Source organism: Bos taurus, chromosome 12 (genome assembly GCF_002263795.3).
Source record: "Bos taurus isolate L1 Dominette 01449 registration number 42190680 breed Hereford chromosome 12, ARS-UCD2.0, whole genome shotgun sequence".
Lineage (NCBI taxonomy): Eukaryota > Metazoa > Chordata > Mammalia > Artiodactyla > Bovidae > Bos > Bos taurus.
The window spans coordinates 28,752,627-28,772,912 of record NC_037339.1 but is presented as its reverse complement, the minus strand read 5'-3'; the positions used below and the strand labels follow the sequence as shown (position 1 = coordinate 28,772,912).

Below are 20,286 nucleotides of genomic sequence, written 5' to 3'. Positions count from 1 at the left end.
AAATTATATGATTATGCTATTAACTGAGCTCTCATCAGAAAGTTTATTTCAGTGAACCATCTGTGTTTAAAATGGCTAATGTACATGATAAGATTCTGTGCTAGATTTTATTCAGATTACCTATTTGGTTTAGGTTCAAATTTGCTCACCAATGGGTGAGTAATATTTCTCTTGTTTTATTCCTGGAGAGAAATAAAACCCACATTTGTTTTTAGGGGGAAGAAATTCTATTCAATTAAATGAACTTACTTAATATATGATAATTTGTAGAGACAACCTGAGATATATCTGGAATCTTTCTGTAACACTCTACCTTGCCGCTTAGCCCAGTTCTCAGCACACATGTACAATTCAGCAACAGTCCCTGGTACCAGGTCAATCCTTCCAGGTCCAGGGAGGGAACTGTTTCCTGTGTTGGGACAATTGTTTAAAGATGAGCCTAAAGCAAAACTGAAGCCTTGCTGCTCTGGCCTCTGCATCGTGCATGATCGTCTGACTGTGCCCAGCTGCTCTCTGACACCCTTTAACTCTGCATTTTATCTGTGAAAACTGCTGTGGCAGAAACAGGCTGGAATGTGTACCTAATGCTCTTCAACTTAATACCCAGAAGCTGTGGACTGTGCCACAAGCATAGCCCTTACTTTGTTCTCTGGACAACAGTACTAAACAGTGGGGGTCAGGGAGTAGGTAAGGAACACCTCTGTTGATATTAACAGTCTCTTTCTGATAGCTTTTTGTTAACATGGCTCTTTAAGAGTATTCCCAAATCAACTTGTAAAACAGTGTTACCCACTGTGCCAAAGAAGAGTGTATGATCACATCTATCTGTGACTTAACATGTATTTAGGTGAAAACAGTGTGCTGTTTACTACTCTTCACAACACGTAAGCAAAATCATTGGTGCCCGTGTCCATGAGGTGAGGGCTTGAGAATTCATAATGAAAATATCGATGCTAAGCTATGACTGATTAGATGTGTGAAGCTGTACATGTGGGAGAATTCTGGCCTTAAAAAGCAGCTGACGGTGTGATTTCAGGGCGAGAGTATGGACAACTTCAACTGGGGAGTCCGCAGGCGTTCTTTGGACAGTCTGGACAAGTGTGACCTGCAGCTGCTGGAGGAGCGCCAGCTCTCAGGAAGCTCTCCCAGCCTCAATAAAATGAACCACGAGGATTCTGACGAGTCCTCTGAGGAGGAGGACCTCACCACCAGCCAGATCCTGGAGCACTCTGACCTCGTAAGTAGGAACTCTCCACCTCTTCTTCCCAAGAAACTGGGAGACTGCTCTTTGTCATTCAGGCAGCAGGGCAGTTTCCAGTTGCAACTAAAGAAACTTCCCACAGCTGCCAAACTCAAATCTGAGACTGTCGGGTGGGGTCTGTCTGATTCTAACTAGCTTCTTTGGAGGGTGCAAATGGAGACAACCACTAGGGGTTTCATCAGCCCTGAATGCCATCAGATTTGTTCAGGCCTAGATTTTCCTTAAATAACTTATTATGCTGAACTCTTTCTTTTAAAAAAAAAAAAAAAATTCCTCCAACATCTGAAGTTTGAGGAAATAAGACATTTTGCTGGGGTTATCTGGAAAGAGAAGGGGTCTTTGTGTCTTACAGTGCTGGGCCTTGCCAGCTGCGGTGTTTAAGTTCTAATGACAGGGAAGTATGTATTACTATGTTCAATAGTTAGTACCTGTCCACTAGCAACCAGCTTGTACACTGGTTTGTACTCTTATGTAAAAAGTAATCAGAGCTTGTAAAGAATGGGAACGTCACACATGTTTCCTTTGCTTTCTCGACAGATCATGAATCTCTCCCCTTCGGAGGAGACTAACCCCATGGAATCACTCACGACCGCCTGTGACCTGACCCCTGCTGACCCTCACTCCTTTAACACCAGGATGGCTAGCTTTGATGCTGCTCTGCCTGATATGAATAATCTTCATATTTCTGAGGGTTCAAAGGTGAAGAGATTTTGGCAATTGTTGGTTGTGGTTTTCTTTCCAAAAAAAAACGTATTTCCAATTTTCTGAGCATTCTTAGCAGGTTATAAGTGGAGGGACTATCTTTATCTTTTATGAAATAATTGTTAGTGCCCCTGAGCCTAGGTTTTGAAGTTGCTTTACTCTCAAAAGACCTAAGCAACCATCTTCTTGTTGGTTGAAAGAGATTTGATTTGAGGTCCTTTTAAGATGAAACGTTTTGCATTTTCCAGAGAGCACAAACACTGCTGATTAACAGCAAAACAAATGTCTCAGATGGCTGAGACAGGGAAACTGATGTTCTTTGTCATGACTTTTATAAAACAATCTGTTAAGTGAGGTGTGGGTGTATGCATAGATTGGGTGACATTTTTTCCTATGTAGGAACCAATTATACAGGCTGTGCACTGATTGCATTCTCGCCTTTTGTTGGGCTATCACAAATTTCAGTATCAATCACAGTATTATGCACAAAACTGTCTTAATCGGCTCTCTGAGGAGAAAAGTAAGTAATGGATAGAATTTCCTTATTTAAAAGGTCAGCTTTTTAGAAAAACTTTAAAATGTGTATTTCATTTAAGGTTTATTTTATTGATTTGCATAAGCCATTTTGTCCATAAAACTATCAACTTCCACACTGTGTTCACATATGTATCCACATAAATGGCCAATAGTATAGAACTTTATTTTCTTATATTAGATATTCCAAAATTGCCTATTACTATTAGGATTAAAGTTTTCTTTAACTTGAATTTGGTTATGGTAGTTTAAGTTTAAAAGAGAAAACAGGAAAACATACATAGAAAACAGATTTATAAAAGTATATTCTTTCTGATGCTTCTACAGAAAAATAAAATACTGGCTATTCTGTATCCTTATACAGTGTACTAAAAATATATCTGAGATCTAGCAAAATCTATATACTGTAAACCAAGGGCAACCAACCAAACTGCAATCACCTAAAAATATTGAAGCTTGAAAAATAATTATTTCTAAGATTTCCCCATTACAAAAGGACTGTGACCAGGATTCTGAGAATTAGCAGAATCCTTTTCTAGCCAAAAAGGGGACCAGAAAGGAAACCTGAGATTAAAATGCCAGAACCTTTGGAATTAAACTTCATGGAACGGACATCACAAAATAAATGTGAAGTTATTATTAGCATATGTTATTTCTCAGTCTTGCAGTAGTCAACTTGTCTATTTTGAATGCTAAGTTATATAGATTTCTCATACAAAGCACTGCCTAAGTAATACTTTCATGGACTCACAAAGAAATCTATCAGGGCAAGGCTGAGTTTAATTTCTGAAAAGCTATCTCTGTTTTTTACATCAGCTGGGCTTCTGCAAAATTTGATTTATCTGTATTGTTAGAGAAAACAAGATGTTTTTATAAGATCTCAGCCTATCCCTAGTAGATTAAGTTTATATACATTAATAACCCAGACCAGTCGGCAGTCTCGTTGGCACCAGTCTAGTTTTAAAGAGCAGGAAGAGACAGATATGGATAAGCCCCTGAAACTCAGTATTTATAAGCAGTTCCTTCAAAGACATGAGATAACCTATTTCCCTAACATATCTGTAAACATTTCTAATTTCCCTATTTAATCCTAGATTCAAAATACTAAAGGGGCAGCCAGATGTCAACCGTGATAACGCTCTATTTCATATGCCTATTTTGCCCTGGTTTTGTCTTTAAGAAAATGACTCACTGAACCACGTACACAAGCTTTCTTCCTCTCCTCTTCTGTTCTGTGGTCAGGCTGCCTTCCTTCCTCTCCCGAAGAACAACTGGTCCTCCAGATGATTTCCCTCTGGCCTGGGTTCAAGCCCAGCCTCTTTTTCCATTTGACCTGCCAGTTGCTTTCCTGCCTCTCAGTGGTCCCAGCTCTGCCACCCTAGAGACGTCTCATCTCCCTGCTCATTCTACACTTTACGGCAACCCAAGAGCAGCCTCTCATATATATACGTGCTGCCTTCAGGGGATATTCCCAAGAGTGAAGCATATATGTATGTGGAGCTCAGAGGATGCTCAGTATGGAAGGCCTGTCAAAGAGGCGGGCTCAATGAATAGCTCTGGGTCACTCATGGGCATGGCAGAGACTTCAGGAGCCTTTACTATGCCAGGCACTGATGATTCTAAATTCTAGTTTCTATCGGTAACATTGGACATACTACAAATTATATACTGGAGAGTTAACTCCAGGTAACTTGCTTTAGAACACTGGGCTTGTACAATGAAGAGAGCTCTGAATCCAGAGATGGGTGTCTCTCACCCTGGCTTTGGCTCTGATTACATACCTGGTATTAGGCATGTCCTTTTCCTGTGTGGAGTATCTACTTCCTCATCTTTGAAAGTGGAGGTCAGACCCAGGGGGTCGCTTCCAAGTTTAGCATTTATACTCCTTAAGTGTGGATCAAATATGGTAATCTTCTGACAGCTTCTTTGGGAACTCTCTCAGAAAAGGCTGAAAAGAAGATAAAGAACAATGCTTCAGAGAATTCTTGAGTCTGGTTACACAAATTGACTATACCATAGCTAGAAGACAGATGCCCCCGATTTCCGTTATTCTCTGGATTTCAGAGTTGCCTCTGGATATCCTTACATGTTGGGGGATTCCTTTCTCTCCTTTGCTCCCAGGCTGATGCCGTCCAGGAAGAGGAGGACGCCACCGTGCAGGAGGATGACCTTTCCAGCTCCATCAATGAACTCCCGGCCACTTTCGAATGCAGCGACAGCTTTAGCCTGGATACGACTGACGCAGAAGAAAAAGGCAACCGAGCGCTGGACCACTTCACTCTTGCCAGGTAAAGGGTGTACATGGCACGTCATACTGGGTTTGCTCCAACTCCAGTTTAACGTCAGGCTTGTGCCTCTGGGACCTCCTCGCAAAGGAGTCCGGGCTGACATGACTTGGAAGGCTGTCAACCAGTAAGGAATCTTCCAGCTCCAGTGTAGGGCCTTATGCGGAACCAGTAAGGCTATGCCTATAGGAACTCTTAGAGCCCTGGAATAATAATGTACTCAGGCGCTCAGTCGTGTCTGACTCTTTGCAACCCCATGGACTGTAGCCCGCCAGACTTCTCTGTCCATGTGATTTTCCCAGGCAAGAATGCTGGAGTGGGTTGCAATTTCCTTCTCCAGGGGATCTTCCTGACCCAAGGATCAAACCTGCGTCTCCTACACTGCAGACAGATTCTTTACCACTGAGCCACCAGGGAAGCCCTAAAGCCCTGGAATAACATAAAAAGCCAAAAAGGAGCCCTTGGGGACGTGGTCCAGACCTTGTAAGCTTTGAAGATAAGCTAGCTTGGCAAGGCTTGGAAATGGAGTTCTTCCCATCTTGAGTTAAAAGACCAGAACAAGAGGCCCTTTATGAGCTACATACCTACTTTTTTTTTTTTTTTTTTAATGTGGGTGGCTTTCAGCTTCAAGACTGACATTTCTGAGACAAGTGAGATCTAGTCAGAGAATATAAACAGGAAACATAAAGGAATAGATTTTTTTAAAAAAACTTAATGTGGCATCTAGGATAAATCACAGATAATGCTACAGATCTGCTTCAGGAGAAGAAAGTCAGAATCCTAAAATCACTCCTCTGAACACTGCTTCTGACGTGGCTAGACAGAGGCTTTCTGTTATGGTGACACGTATCCTTTTGTCAGAGAAACAGCTTAGGGTGATACCTAGAGAAGAAATGTTGACTTTTCAGTTCATTTATTTTTCTCTCCTTTGTTTCCCTCTGTCTCACTGTGAATTTCTCTTATTTTCCTTTCTCTGCCCTTTTTCTCCTAGTCATTTATGTGTATGCACCCACTATTACTCTCCCTCCACAAAGGAAAAGTGAAAAGATTCAAAATTTTTCTCATTTTCTTAAAGTGAAAAATGAAAAAGACTGAAATGGGTCAAAGCACAGGAGTGAATGTGCCCTGTGTCTGGGGAAAGGCCGGCAGGAAAGTGAGGGTCAGTTGCTGAAGGCTAAAAAGCGGTCCCGTATCAGAATTGGGGAATCTTGGGAATTACGGAATCCTAGAGGTGAAAAATTCTCTTTTCTAGAATCAGAATCTCAAGACCTCTGACTGAGAGCCAGGCTCCAGAAGCAACCCCCACGGGAGGAGAGGGCAGGAGGGTGCCTCGGGTGAGAACCGACACTGCCGGCAAAGGTGAGGAGGACGCTGTTCCTGACTTTGTTGTCTGCGTTTTTTCCAGCTTTGGGGAAGGTGAGAGGGGAGTGTCGCCCCCTCCCTCGCCCTTCTTCTCGGCCATCCTTGCCGCCTTTCAGCCCACGGCCTGTGACGACGCCGAGGAGGCCTGGCGCAGCCACATCAACCAGCTCATGTGCGACTCGGACGGCTCCTGTGCTGTGTACACGTTCCACGTGTTCTCCTCCCTGTTTAAGGTGCGCTGCCCACAAAGGCTCCGCGGCTGCCAGCTGGTCTCTCCCTGGGTTTACACTACACTTTGTCCTCAGTTTCCTCTGCTTCATCCTTTCTTCCGTTCATTGTGGAGATGTTGTGCTGGGTGGTTCGGGCTGCCGGAACGTGATCCTCGCTGGCCCCTCCGGCTTTCACTGGCGTCATCAGGCACAGGCAGGCAGCCAGGCCTTCGGGACCACAGGTGGCGTCTTCAGCCAAGCCCATCCTCCAGCTCCTTTCCACTTCGACCTCTGGTGTACCTCTTTCTTCTTCGTGGTTTTTCCTTATCTTTTATCCCCACTCACCATGAATTCCTTCAACCTGCCAGCCTGTGACACTTTTTGAGAGGTTGATTCTCTTGAGGACATCATGAGATAAGGCATGGTAATGTGTGCTGGATGGAGGAATGGGGCCCTCTGATCACCTTCAGGAAGAACCATGGCAAAAGGGAGAGATAGGAAAACAAGGAATTATGTGAAAAGTGGAAAAAATGGGATCATCTGCTTTAAATAATTGCAAATTCAGGAAGCCATAATTTAGTTAATATAAAAGTAAAATCGGTTTTTGAGCCTGGAGGCCCTTCCATTCTTAGAGGATTGTATACCAATAGTACTAATAGCTAGTGTCTCCATATTCTCTGTTATTTGTGTGGCCCACTCACAAGTTTTCCAGTTTACTTTTCATGAGACCTGTCTGGGATGAACTGGGGGCTGGAGGGACTGTTAGCCTTAAAACAGGAAACAGTGGGCTGCTGAAAGATAAGAATCCAGAAACACCCTAACATTAAGCCAGACTGAAATTTAAAAACAAACTATCCCAAAGCTACCATTTGAGGTAAATTTGTAAAGATTCAGGAAAAATGTAATTTATTATATTGTTCTAAAGTCTGTGTTTAAGTAATGGTTAATCGTGTATATTTATGTTTGGCTGTTGTGATCCTGTCTTACTAGTTACTAGACTGCACGCTCAACTTTATAGTCCTGAGCAGGACTCTTCCTTCTGCCGAGAACCATCACCGCCTGTTTTCCCTCAGCTGTGCTCCCAATACATACAGATCCCTGATGGGGTGGCACTTCCATGAATGAGGCCTTCCTTTAGCTCTTTCTCCCCTTGCACTCCTGACCTGGGATCCCAGGCATCTGCCACACTGTTGGAATTACCTGTTTAGGTGTCTGTCTCCTGCAGGGGAGGGCAGGTAACGGTGTCTTGCTTTGATTCCAGTGGCTGGCACAGTGGCTCACACACAATAGGCGCTCAGTAAATGCAGCAGGAAAAAAACTTTTTTAATGTACATCTCAAAAGTATAGTTTCCACGTAATGCCAGTACATCAACAGGTTGTCATGTGAGCTGGTACATGGGGCTGGGTACTGGGAGGAACACTAGAGTTTGGATTTTTTTTTTATCAGTTGACTGGATCAATTCCTAAGACATTTATCTGCAATAATAATACAAATTGTGTTTCTCCTATTTTTTTTAATATTACATTTTTCTTTAAGAACTTTCTCAGCTACCATCAGATGCTCTGTGATTGAGAGCAAAGTCGCTGTTCCAGTATGCTGGCAATGAAGCACATTTCAGACACACAGTCTACGGTTCTTTCATCACACACTCACTGGGGCTGTTTACTTAGTTTCCCGATATTCCCCTGTGGTCTGGACACCACGTTGCCCTGTATTTGGTGGATTCTGGACGGAGTAGAGAGGAGGTTAACTGCAAAAATACTTTGCTTTTAAAAACAAGGAAATGGTTTCTAATGGTCCAGCAGGGATGGCTTTCCAAGTGTCTCCGTCACTCTATTTCCTTCCTGTGCTCCTGGGTTAGAATATTGTCATTTGTGTGCACAATGTCACCAAATCACATGCTGTTTTTATATGGAAGTCATAGGTGGCGCTAAAGTTCCCAGCCTCTCAGTCCAATAAAATGTAAACCCAGGTCTGACCATATTCTTGGGTGAGAGAGAAGAACCCAACTTCCTGGAGGACCTGGCTCCTCCTCACTCTGCCAGTCATCTGTTAATAGCTCTGTGATACACGGCATTTCCTGCTCCTCTCAGCTGCAGCATTCTGTCAAGTATTTTAAATTGCACATAAAACGAACACCACCATAAGACATAATGTTATGCGTTATGACAAGACTCTCAGATATATTAAATAAAAATAATATGCAGCACGGTTGGCATTTTTTTCTAGTATAACTGATAAGGAACCAAGAGCCTGCTGCTGTTTGGGGGACCTGCTAAGTACCCCATAGCAGGGCAGAGAGGATTTCTCGTGGATTAGATTCTCCAACTCAAAAGGTATGAAATCTCTTTGGGAAAAGCGAATGCCTAGATCTGGAATTATTTTTTGGTTAAATATTTTGTTCTTTTTGTTAAAAGATATTTTGAGTTGGAAGTTGGGGCTAAAAATGTTCTCATTTTGTCACTGACACAGGCCCCATGAGTCAGATTCTTCCTAATTACGGTTTTTCTTCAGGCAGTATAGGAGGAATAGTAACGTTTACAAAGCATTATCACTTATGAAAGGGATGTGAACTTAGAACCCTTACTCCATCACTTACTGTTTGCATGATCTCGAGTCCTCTGACCTCTCTTAACCTCAGGTTCTTTACCTGGTTGTGAGCACTGATGAGGTGACAATGTGCAAAGCTCTCAGGGAGACAGGTCCCACACAGAATATACTCTTTCTTTCTTCAGAGACTTTGTGGCTCCATTTTAGTCCTCCTGTCTCTGGGAGCTGTGATCTGGGAATGATAGAAAGGAGTCGTATCTCATGACCTTTTTCCTCTCACCCATACTGAAGTAATCTCAGAACTTACTCATCTGACAAACACACTAGGCGAAAGATTCTGGCTGGCACTGGCCATCAGCAAAAAAGCAAAGCAGCACTTATTTAAAAGATACATGGGCATCCACACATTGGGAAATGACATTTTAGGAAGAAACTTTGTCCACACTCACTCTGTTCCTATCTCACACACACACACAGGCCTGCCACTACATGCAGGACCTGTGCTGATTTGATATTTTCCTAAGAATTAAAGAAGTTTTTTTCTAGTGCCTAAGTTAAAACATGGCCTTTACAAATAGTAATTATGTTGCCTTTCAGAATATTCAGAAGAGGTTCTGCTTCCTAACCTGTGACGCAGCCAGTTACCTTGGCGATAACCTCCGGGGCATTGGATCCAAGTTTGTCAGCTCTTCCCAGATGCTTACCTCCTGCTCCGAGTGCCCCACACTCTTCGTGGACGCCGAGACCGTGAGTATCCCAAGCCTACTCCCATGGTCAACGGCCTGCCCAGCGGAGAGTGTGGAACTTCAGGGAAGCACGTGTGTAATTACAGTTTGTTGGAAAGATACTTCCGGTGTTTGTGAGCAGCGCTGTGTGATGATGGGAGCCCCAGAGGCCTGGGTCTGCACAGGAATGGCTGTGCGTGGCCAGCCAAGGCTGTCACTGCAGGAGATCAGGGAGAGACCCTCCTCCCCAGCCCTGTGCTCCCTCTGTGTCCATGGTGCTTCTCTCTGATGACCCTAAAGGCTGTGAACATGGTGAGCTAACCTCTCAGAGCAGCCCTAGCCAGTCCCCATGATGCCAGGTCAGCCAGCCAGATGGATCCCCAGAGGCACCATGTCATCACTTTCTCTTCTTTCAAGAGACCACCTGCCCTCTTGCTGGATTCGTCCAGCCCCACTGCAGATGATAAATTTGAAGGATAATTAAAGTAGTCGCTGGCTGACTGCTGAATCGTGACTATATAAACACAATGCTAACCTTCCAAGACCGGCGAGCTCTCTGTAGGGGAGAGGGGCACCTCTTTCCAACCCCCATGCATATCACAGAACCGTCTCATCTGCTCAGGACTTACTGGGGTTTAGAGACAGTGAGGATGTGCTTCACTTCTGAAAGTCTCTGAAGAGTCATTCTTTCCAAGAACTTGATTAGTGGTTGGCTGTCTTGCAGCAAAGAATACGATATGAGAAATCTTTCCATCTTAAATGATTTAAAATGCAAATTAAATACAAAGACCTAGTTGGAGGTCTGTCTTCACATTTCCCGGAGTACTACTGGATGAAGACACTGGAGTCCATGCATAAAATGGATGCCGATTCTTAATGCAGGCTTCTGTAGAATGCTTGTTAAGATCTGTCTGTCTAAACTGATATGGGGGAAATGGGTATCTTCACAGGAAATTTAAATTAGCAAGTCATATTCAAGTGCAATTGCTTCTGAGAGTGGAGCAAAATTACAGACTGTACAGGTTATTAAAACAGATGCCACCCCCGACACACTCTATATTACATCTAAATATACTTCTCTTTTCTCTCTGTGTGGCCATGCCTTTGTCAAGGTGTCTCTCTGGAAGTTATTTTAATACAAATTATTTTCCTGTCTTTATTAGCTCCTTTCTTGTGGACTTCTGGACAAGCTCAAGTTCAGTGTTTTAGAACTGCAAGAATATTTGGATACCTACAACAACAGGAAAGAGGCCACTCTCTCAGTAAGCGTCTGTGTCTCTGTGCATATAAGTTTCATTAACACCAAATGAACCCAACCACCATGAGCTCTTGGGAGGCGATGTGAATAACACAAGAGAGGCCCTTTTGGGAGAAGACAGACGTATCCAGTCTTCCAACTTAATGGTGGTAGAACTATCAATAGTATGGGTTATATAAAAATGATACCTACAAAAGAGAAATTTTTTCAGCTTTCAATTTTAGCCCTATAATTTTTCTAACCAAGAAATTGGGGAAAGTGGGTATCTGTTTAATGTGTATCACTTTATCAACATTATAACCTCTCTTTTCTCAGAAATTGATTAATAAAACTGTTAATTGCGTCCTTCCAGTGTTCGCCTCACCCAAAACTGGTTGAGATGGATCTCATCTCTCTCCTCCACCACTCTCAGTAGCTGTCTCTCCCCATCACCGTGGGTTCTCTTGGCCTCAGCTCCTGCTCTTTTCTTCCTCCTTCCTTCCAAGATGTAAACTGTAAAATGTTACAGACAGAAGTGATTCAGAAACCATCCATGTAGACCTCCTGATTTCCAACAAATATTTGTGTGTAATTTCCAGGGAGCACTTCCCATCGTAGACCAGACACTATAAAAAGATCGTAGATTTTGAAGTCAGATGGAATTTGAACTCAAACTGCAGTTCAGTTTCTTAAGGGTTAGTAACCCTGGATAAGTTACTTAACCTCTTGTCATCTCAGATTCATCATCTATAAGACAGTGATACACTATAATAGTCACAGCAGCTGTCATTTTCCTGAGTCCTTTTTATATATCCAATAACCTGGTAAGAGTTATCTCTCTCAAATCATGTAATGCTTGCAACTACCCTGGGAGTTGCTATTATTCTTCTCATTAGCTGGGAGGTTGAAAAGTAGTTATTTAAACCCAGGTCTGTGGGATTCAAAGGTTCATGCTGTTAACTCCAACTCAATATTGCCTTTGAAATAGAAAGAGTGTATGTAAACTGCCCTGCACAAGTACCTCATACACAGAAGACATTCATTCTTAAGTTTTTGTTTCTTGTTACATTTCCATGACTGTCAAAGAGAGAGTTCTAACATTCTACTGCAGCAATTCCCTTTGTCTTCTATTTCTGTGGCTCTTTCACTCACTGTTTTCCAGCTTCTCGGGCATCAGTTAATAAAAGTAATCCTTTAATTCTGGTTGGTGAACAAGCCAGTCTTTTGATGTCAAGTGTGAGTTTCAGCTCTTCGGGGCTTGCTGTGTTCTACCCAAAGGTTCCTTTCACATCTATACTAGTTACTATACTAGATAGTTAAGCTGGCAGAATCTTTAAATAGCTGGGCTATTATTGTAAGGTCTTTCTTACAGTAAACACATTCTTAAGCCACCACTGAATTCACCCGTGTCTCTCTCTCTGACAACAGTGGCTCGCAAACTGTAAGGCGACATTTGCAGGAGGCTCGAGAGATGGAGTGATTACCTGTCAACCCGGGGACTCAGAGGAGAAGGTAATGAACACCTGTTAGAGTTCATCTTTTCTGTGCTCTGACTTTGTGTGTTGGTTTTGATATACCCAAGAAGCGTGGAACTTGGGAAGAGGGAGGAAGCATCATCCCATACATTCCCACGAGACCTGTACAGTAAGCAAGAATGACATGAGCCAAGCATGATGGTGTGTTGATGGGATTGGTGGGGGAGGGTCTTCTTTTTGGAAAAGCAGAAGTATAAAAATAACCTTTCTGCTGGACACTAACTATACTAACCATTTTCCTAATAAAACTGTTCTTCGTTCAGAATATAAAACCAATGTCATAGGGCAATTATCTTTCAATTAAAAATTTTTAAAAGAGGGAAAAAAATCATTAATTCTTCACTGAACCACTTCTTTCAGTGAAGAAAGTCTCTGTTGACCTTTCAGCAATCACTCAGATTTTTCTTCTCATTTAGAACTGCTTTAAGTATACACCTCAGTCCAGCTGGCTTATAAATGTGTGCCGCCTTGTAAAAGAAACTCGGCAGAAAAGCGTGAAGTCACTCATTCTGTAGTTACTGCTGAGTGGTCCCCATGGTGGGTACAACAGTGAATTCTGCCTGGGTAGAGCTTCTGATCTATTCAGGGAGATGGACATTAACAGTCATATGTGTGTAAACTGTGACAAGTGCCATTAAGGAAAGGTGGGAACAGTGAGCTATGAAAGGATATAGCAGAAAACCTGGCCTAATGAGAGGGCGGTTCCGGGAAGGCTTCTCCACAGAGGTGCCATTCAGGCAGAGATCTCAGCTCTGAGCTGGAGTGTGCCAGGGGTTGCAGGGTGGAAGGCAGGGGCTCGGTGAGCCTGTGAAGGCCCCAAAGTGGCAGGGAAAATGACCCTTTGTGAAGACTGAAGGGATCCTGTGTGGCAAGGCAGGTAGGAAGTGACCAGGAGAAAAGTTGCAGAAGCCAGACCATGCAGGGCTTGGGTGCTTATCCTGACATCAATGGGAACCAATTAAAAGTTGTTAACAGGAGGGTGTGATTAGACTGGGGCTCTCCCACACTCCTGTGAAAATAGACCTAGTGAGCAAGCGAGGATTTGGGAAGACAGGTTAGGAGGCTACTTACTAGTCAAGGCAGAGATGTCCACTTGTAATTACACTATCACATCGAGAAAAGCATGTCAGAGTGTGGGGCCTTCAAAGGATGAGAAATCACCTTCAAGGTGGGCCTTGTGCAGAAATGATGGTGTTGCTCCATTTCAATATTGATCTTATATCCAGAGTTGGTGGGAGATTATTTTTCTAATTGGAGCTACCATTTGGCTTCCATTCCAAAGAAAAACCGAACAAATGTTTGACCTCAGAGCACTGCTTATCCTCCAGTGATTTACTCCAGCTCTCTTTTTTAAGTCAGATTCTCTGTCTTCTGGAATAGTTTGATGGTGCCCATTATTCTGAGCACTCTTTGCATGACGACAGATGGAAGCAGGGATTAGGAAGTAAGCTTTCACTTGAAGAATCTATGTCTGGGGAAAATAAAATTATATCTGGATATAAATTGCAAAGTCAACATGACAGAAATTACTCCACGTGTATATTCTATTTCAGACAAGCGTGGACTTTGTGGAAGGATTAGTGCTTACCTTACTAAACCTAGCAAACTCTTGAGCAGTTAGAGATGTCAGCTGGCCAGAGATGATGACCACGTACAGACAGGCATGTGAAGTCTCCAGACCCCAAGGCTTGCCCCATAATGGCAGTAGCCGATTTCTAGTCATTCTTAACAGGTGACATAAGTGAGAAATTACTGTGGAATTTGTGGAAGAGAATATAATTGTTTTCTAGATGTTGAATATTTTCTGACTTTTTGTCTATTCTCAATATAAAGTTGTGACATCAAATTAATGAGGAGAGTTTACACTTAGGTAGCCTATAAGCTATAACCAATTCACAGACATGTTTTATTCAGCTTGTACAAGTTAATTGATTCAACATTTTGAACTTGTGTGAACACATTTGAACTTGTGTGAACACATTTGAACAAGTGTGAACTTGAAATTGTTCACACATACCCTCAAAACAGCATTTATGGCATCTCTTAAAATAAAAAAAATTAAAAGCTAGCAACACCAGGCCTGCCTTCCTAAAGTGGCAGCAGTGGCAGCAGCAGTGGCAGCCACCTTGAGCTGGGTGGCTCTCCACCATCCTTGTGCAGTGAGTTCCTGACCCTGCAGGTGAGAGCCAACCATCACGATGTTGTTTTCTTTATGATAGGAACATGTGCCTCTGTACCTAGGCCCCAAAATGGGGAAGTGAACGCCAAGTAGAAAGAGTTGTGCCTTTTGAGAAAAACGCCAGTGTTCCTCTTTGCTGCTGTGAGAACCATCTCTGTGTACTAAGATGCAAGGGCCCCCGTGCTGGGCTCCCTCCTGGAAGGAGCCTTGGAGGAGGATTCCCAGTGCGTGTACAAAACAGAACAAACCGTGCTCCTGAAAAAAGTGCTTCTAATATGTGAGAAGGATTTTGGAACAGAAGTTGTTTTTTTGTTTTTTTTTTTTAAGGCAGGCATGATTAGTTAATACTTTAGGCTATTGGGTGACTACAATACCAGTTCTAGAATGAGGCACAGCGCACAGTTAATAAGATGTAAAACAAGGTGGGCATGTGAGTCCCAGACATGGCTTTACCAGTGTTTTCTCCACCTGTGCACATCCTGAAGACAGACACATCTCTACATGACTTAAAAGCCAGCACTGACCTATCCATTGCCCGTGGAATTCATTGTGGAGTGGCTTCTGGGGAGCTGAAGTTCATAGAAATGTAGGTGAGGGTAAAGCGTTGCAGCTCTGGGCTCTCCAGGCCACAACCTCAAGCCTTCAGTGAATTAGCACAGCTCACCTCCTGGTTCTGCAGAGCTGGCCCTGGGAAAGCTGCAGAGGTCATCGCTTCATCTGCTGTAAGTGATTTTAGCTGATGGACACGGAATTTCACAGCCATTTCTGAGCACTACTTGAACACTCGACCCTATGGACTCAAGTACAATAATTTACATTTAGCCCCACTACATTTTATTACATTCAAATCATCATAGAATCTTCTTGGACACTAACCCTCTTGGTTGTGTGTTTCCTATCCCTGCCTAATCCATGAATGGGAGAAGCCTGCAACCTCTGTTCTACAGATTGAACAACAAGCTAAATGTTGAACAAGACAAAATGTTTCTCCAGCTAAACTGTAACCCATTAAACTTCAGATAGTCAGTCGTTCTCTATAAGGAATCTCTTTTCTAGACTGACTAAGGAAATGCCTCCTGAAGTGGAAGTTTTCTTGAAAAGTAAATACTTCAAGCTGTGCAATCTATATTAGAGGCTTAAACGTATTTATCTTTCAAAATTTTGGAAGATATTCATGACAAATGTCCAAAAGAACTACTCAATAAATGTAATACAACAGTCATCAATGTGCCAGAGCCAAGTGATGTTAGCAACAGTGAGAACGTATTGTTTCTACCTGCTCAGGAGGTCACAAGCATCTATATAACAGAGTGGGCTTCCCAGGTGGTGCTAGTGGTAAAGAACCTGCCTGTCAATGCTGGAGACATAAAAGACACAGGTTCGACCCCTGGCATGGGAAGATCCCCTGGAGGAAGGCATGGCAACCAACTCCAGTACACCTGCCTGGAGAATCCCATGGATAGAGGAGCCTAGGGGCTCCTAGGGTCACAGAGTCAGACACAACTGAAGCAACACATGCAACACAAAAGTAGGAAAGCTTCAACACTTGGCTAGATTTTCTAAATTCTATCAAGTTTAGTTTAAACCAGTGACTTTCAGAGATTAAACATGGTGAAAACCATAGCTAATATATTAACAGTAATACTGTGACTTACCTTCTGACATGTCAAAAATTTCTAAGGGGGGGACATTCCTTGTGGTTCAGTGGTTAAGACTCCACACTTGCAATGCAGGGAGGGGCAGGTTTGATCCCTGGTCAGGGAACTAAGATCCTGCATGCCAAAAAAAAAGAAAAATTCTTAGATTTTTCACCTAACTAGCTGTCATAAGCAAAGCACTCCTTTCAGAGCAGAGTACAGACAAACAAGAATGGCTGTGCTACCGCTGATGTCTAGGCTTTAAAGCTACCTTGTCTACGGTGGGTTCTTAATATCTTGACTTAATTTTTCTTCTCATTTTGAGAAAACATACCTCTAAATCCAGTTCAATAAATCACGCTGTATCAGGTGTACAGGAACAGGGCTTAAAGAAAATGTTTGTGACCAAATAAAACAGTGACATTTCCACATTTTCAAAAGAATCTTGAATCACCAAAAACAAATACATCTGTAAAGATTTCTCAAGGGATTATTTTTACAACCTGGATACCAGAAAATATTAGCACAGGGCGGGGAAAAAGCTTAACATTTTCCTTGAAAGGCATTTTTCACTATCTTTTTGAAACTCTAAATGCAAACTTGGTCCCAGCCTGAGGCCAAGGAAAGGATTTTTGAGATAGTAAATATCAATGCAGCTTAGACTAGCCTACCTAAAAAGGAGTGTGTAAGAAGGACTCGGAGAACCGGTGTTCATCAAGTTGGCCAGCTCCCAAGAAACACAATTTTGTGCCCTGAGTGCCAGGTGGGAGGAATTTGTTGACAATGAAATTCCTTAGCATGAGGCTGGAGTCAGAAAGTCTCGTTGGCCTTCATTAAACAGAGAAGATTTTCCTTTAGCTGATCTGACGACCTTCTGGGATTACAACCTTGTTTTGGAAACCAGTAAAAACACAGCAGTTTCTTCACATAAGACCCTGTAATTGCTCAGTACTTGCTTCTTTCCATGCTTCTGGAAAGTAAATTCCATGGGAGAAGCAGTTACATGCTAAGGTGCTTACTAACATTTCAATCAAATTTGATGTTTTCTAAAAAGTCCTCACAGTGGAGACTCTGTACGTGTAGATTTAAGACTAGCCTTGTAATCCTTTCTTATGTGACTCTGTCTTTCAGTCGTATGTAAGGTTTGGTTATAAAAATGTCTAGCATAATCGTTATAAAGTTTTCTTGAAAATAGTAAATAACTTGGGTTGTATAATCTTTATCACAGGCTTAAAGCTTTAAAATCTATTTACAGCCAGGGTCAAAAAAACTACTCAATAAACTTGATACAGCAGTCATCAATGTGCCAGACCCACATGGTATTACTAGCAAGTGAGACAAGAAGAGACCCTGAGAAGGCAGGGGGTGAGGGAGTTGGTACTGATGATGCTTTATGTTTGAAGATACTAATAATTTGATAGTTTTATTAATAATAATTTGCTGGCTTTATTTTTTGTATACTGTACCTTATGTTAAGTACAACATATTAAACTGATGATAATTTAGGTTTTTTTGGGAAAGAGTTTTAAAGTAAGTGGTTTTTGTTATCGGTGATTAGAAATAGAAGATCCTTAAATATTTTGAATATCCAGAACCAGATGTATTGACCCATAGTTAGAAATGGCCAAGTGGATTTTTTTTTTAATATTCAGTCAGGTTGTGGTAATCTCTTACCACATACAGAAACCTTCCCTAACAAGTCTATGATTACAATATGGTGACACCAAAAATATGACAGCTGTAGCTGAACATGGCCCAAGTACAAATTTATATTCTTCTAGACTAATGGTTGGTTCTAGAAGACTTTTAGAAATTCACTAATGGGGGAAAAATTATAAAAAATAAAATGCAAGGTTACTTGTTATAGCTCACACTTGTTTGGGAGGATAAAGACAACATTCAATCCTTTGAAGTAATATATAGCTCTCCTGTCAGAGGGCTTCCCTTGTGGCTCAGTTGGTAAAGAATTGGCCTCCAAAGCGGGAGACCTGGGTTCAATCCCTGGGTTGGGAAGATCCCCTGGAGAAGGGAAAGGCTACCCACTCCAGTATTCTAGCCTGGAGAATTCCATGGACTATAAGGTCCATGGGGTCGCAAAGAGTCGGACAGAACTGAGTGACTTTCACTCACTCCTGTCAGATATTCTCAATGTGGAAAGCAATAGGACTAAAGAAAATGCCACTTAGACTGTTAATTATATGCTAATTAGATAGTCATAGTTCAGCAGATACGGAGCCAAGCACATAAAAGACTCTGCCTTAACTAACATTTAGCAATGACTGTTTGGGGCGGTAGTTCTTCCAAATTAATCCAATGGCATCTTCACAGTTTTACTACATTTACATGTTATTCACATTTAAACACTAAAATCTTCAAGCAATACAAGTTTTCACTTACGGCCTCCAAGATCAACAAAGCAACTAATCAAGAGAATCTAAAGGATCGCAAATTATGTTTTCCAATGACACGTTTCCCATTAGAGCTTGTCTTAAACTGGACCGCTGTGCATGTTGAATGGGTACAACATTTGCAAGCATTTATCACGGTGGGGCGAGCGATGCTAATACTGCTGGACGGCTCTGCTCTTGAAGAGGGCCGTGCTCTCTGCTGCATGCAGTACACTGACCCTGTACTCTCTTTCCTTTCCTTTGTTTCCTGTGCCATGCTTGCTGTGTAGCAAATGGAATCTCTTGCAGTAAGTTAACTTTCTTTCATACTTTGTCCATTTAGGCATGGACCCATAACAAATCTTATTTTTACTGTGACTATTACATCTTTTAGCATGTTTTTCCCTTTTTTGTTTCATTTTCTTTTATTTGGTAGACTAAGACATGTAGTTTTTATTAGATTCCAGGCTGCTTTCCTCCCAAAATAGAAACCTATGTTGCTATGAACTCCCATGCGCTAGGTGGGGTATTTCTAGTAATAGCTACCATTACTGAACACTTAGAAAAGTCAGGGTTTTCATAGCTGGGTTTCACCCTAACTTGTGAAAGGTAACATTCTGTTTTTAGATGATACTTTTTTATCTGAAAGTTGTCTTTAATACCTGATTTTGAAAGGTTTCCACAAACAAAAGTTTAAATGATCATAAAATGTGTTACTAAAACAACCAAAGACCTAATTTGCATTAATGAGTGAGTATAGCTACTTCTTTAAACTTAGGCTTGTTATAAGCACTGAGAGATCACAAAAATTTAAGTAGAATTTCCCCCTACCCTAAGGGCCAGGGAGAAAGGAGAAAGAAAAACTCTATCCAGCATGGTCTTAGCACGAACTAGAGTCATTTTTAAAAATTAGGATCAAACGTATGTTAATAATACCATTAATGGAATATTCTTCCTAAAAACCTAAATTTAAATTCTTGTCATTTCTCTCCTTAAAGTGATCTGGGGAAAAAAATTTTACGTCACCTCAGCAGTCACCTAAGCACCTCAGCAGCTCTCAATTCTGCATTCTTTTTAGTCATATTAAGCTTCCCTGGTGGCTTAGATGATAAAGAATCCACCTGCAAGGCGGGAGACCTGGATCAGTTCCTGGGTTGGGAAGATCCCCTGGAGGAGGGCATGGCACCCTACTCCGGTATTCTTGCCTGGAGAATCCCTACAGACAGAGGAGCCTGGTGGGCTATAGTCCATGGGGTCACAAAGAATTGGACGTGACTGAGCAACTTCCACACACACACCAAGAGTAAAAGAAAGGCCCTGTTTATCCTTACTTAACCACATTTGAATGGTGAAGTGTTGGTTTAAGCCACATATTTAACCCACTTTCACTGATGACTGCTGAGCCATGCAGTTCTATCTGGTGAAGGCTGTCCTTTTTCCTCTGGCAGAATCCCATCCTCTACTTAGCAGCTAACCCTTTCCTGGGATAAACAGGCAAAGTTTAGAGGCCATTAAGCAGATACAGCTCAAACAGTAGTCATGATCATCGGTGTTGGAATTACTCATGGTTTATCCTTACTTTACAGTACATGTATGCTATATAATGAAAACATTTTCAATTCCAGAGGTGTCTATAGGGCTTAAGGCCCATTTTGTAGGAATAGTTTTAAAAAATTCTTTCC

General features: G+C 42.1%; 2 protein-coding genes across 12 annotated transcripts in view; one reads left to right on the top strand and one right to left on the bottom strand.

The window, feature by feature from the left end:
- The window catches only part of ZAR1L (zygote arrest 1 like), a 110,316-nt gene that overhangs the window by 6,140 nt on the left and 83,890 nt on the right, over positions 1–20,286 (bottom strand). For 3 of the 4 annotated variants that reach the window (XR_009496608.1, XR_009496607.1, XR_009496609.1), the window contains exons 4-11: positions 16,236–16,352; positions 15,245–15,370; positions 13,473–13,872; positions 12,351–12,503; positions 10,259–11,379; positions 7,554–9,136; positions 4,584–6,817; positions 4,279–4,445 (exon numbers count right to left, since the gene is read on the bottom strand). The gene's annotated coding sequence lies outside the window, so the exon portion shown is untranslated. Of the gene's footprint in view, positions 1–249; positions 410–4,278; positions 4,446–4,583; positions 6,818–7,553; positions 9,137–10,258; positions 11,380–12,350; positions 12,504–13,472; positions 13,873–15,244; positions 16,216–16,235; positions 16,353–20,286 lie in introns of those variants that run through there. The other variant, XR_009496610.1, reaches the window with a different exon arrangement.
- The window catches only part of FRY (FRY microtubule binding protein), a 328,350-nt gene that overhangs the window by 303,158 nt on the left and 4,906 nt on the right, over positions 1–20,286 (top strand). For 3 of the 8 annotated variants that reach the window (XM_024999809.2, XM_059892005.1, XM_059892006.1), the window contains 8 exons: positions 1,037–1,237; positions 1,799–1,960; positions 4,619–4,785; positions 6,035–6,377; positions 9,502–9,651; positions 10,793–10,891; positions 12,295–12,378; positions 18,895–18,912. In XM_024999809.2, coding sequence (XP_024855577.1) covers positions 1,037–1,237; positions 1,799–1,960; positions 4,619–4,785; positions 6,035–6,377; positions 9,502–9,651; positions 10,793–10,891; positions 12,295–12,378; positions 18,895–18,912 — 1,224 coding nt within the window. Of the gene's footprint in view, positions 1–1,036; positions 1,238–1,798; positions 1,961–4,618; positions 4,786–6,034; positions 6,378–9,501; positions 9,652–10,792; positions 10,892–12,294; positions 12,379–18,894; positions 18,913–20,286 lie in introns of those variants that run through there. The other 5 variants (NM_001205616.1, XM_024999814.2, XM_024999812.2 and 2 more) reach the window with 4 other exon arrangements.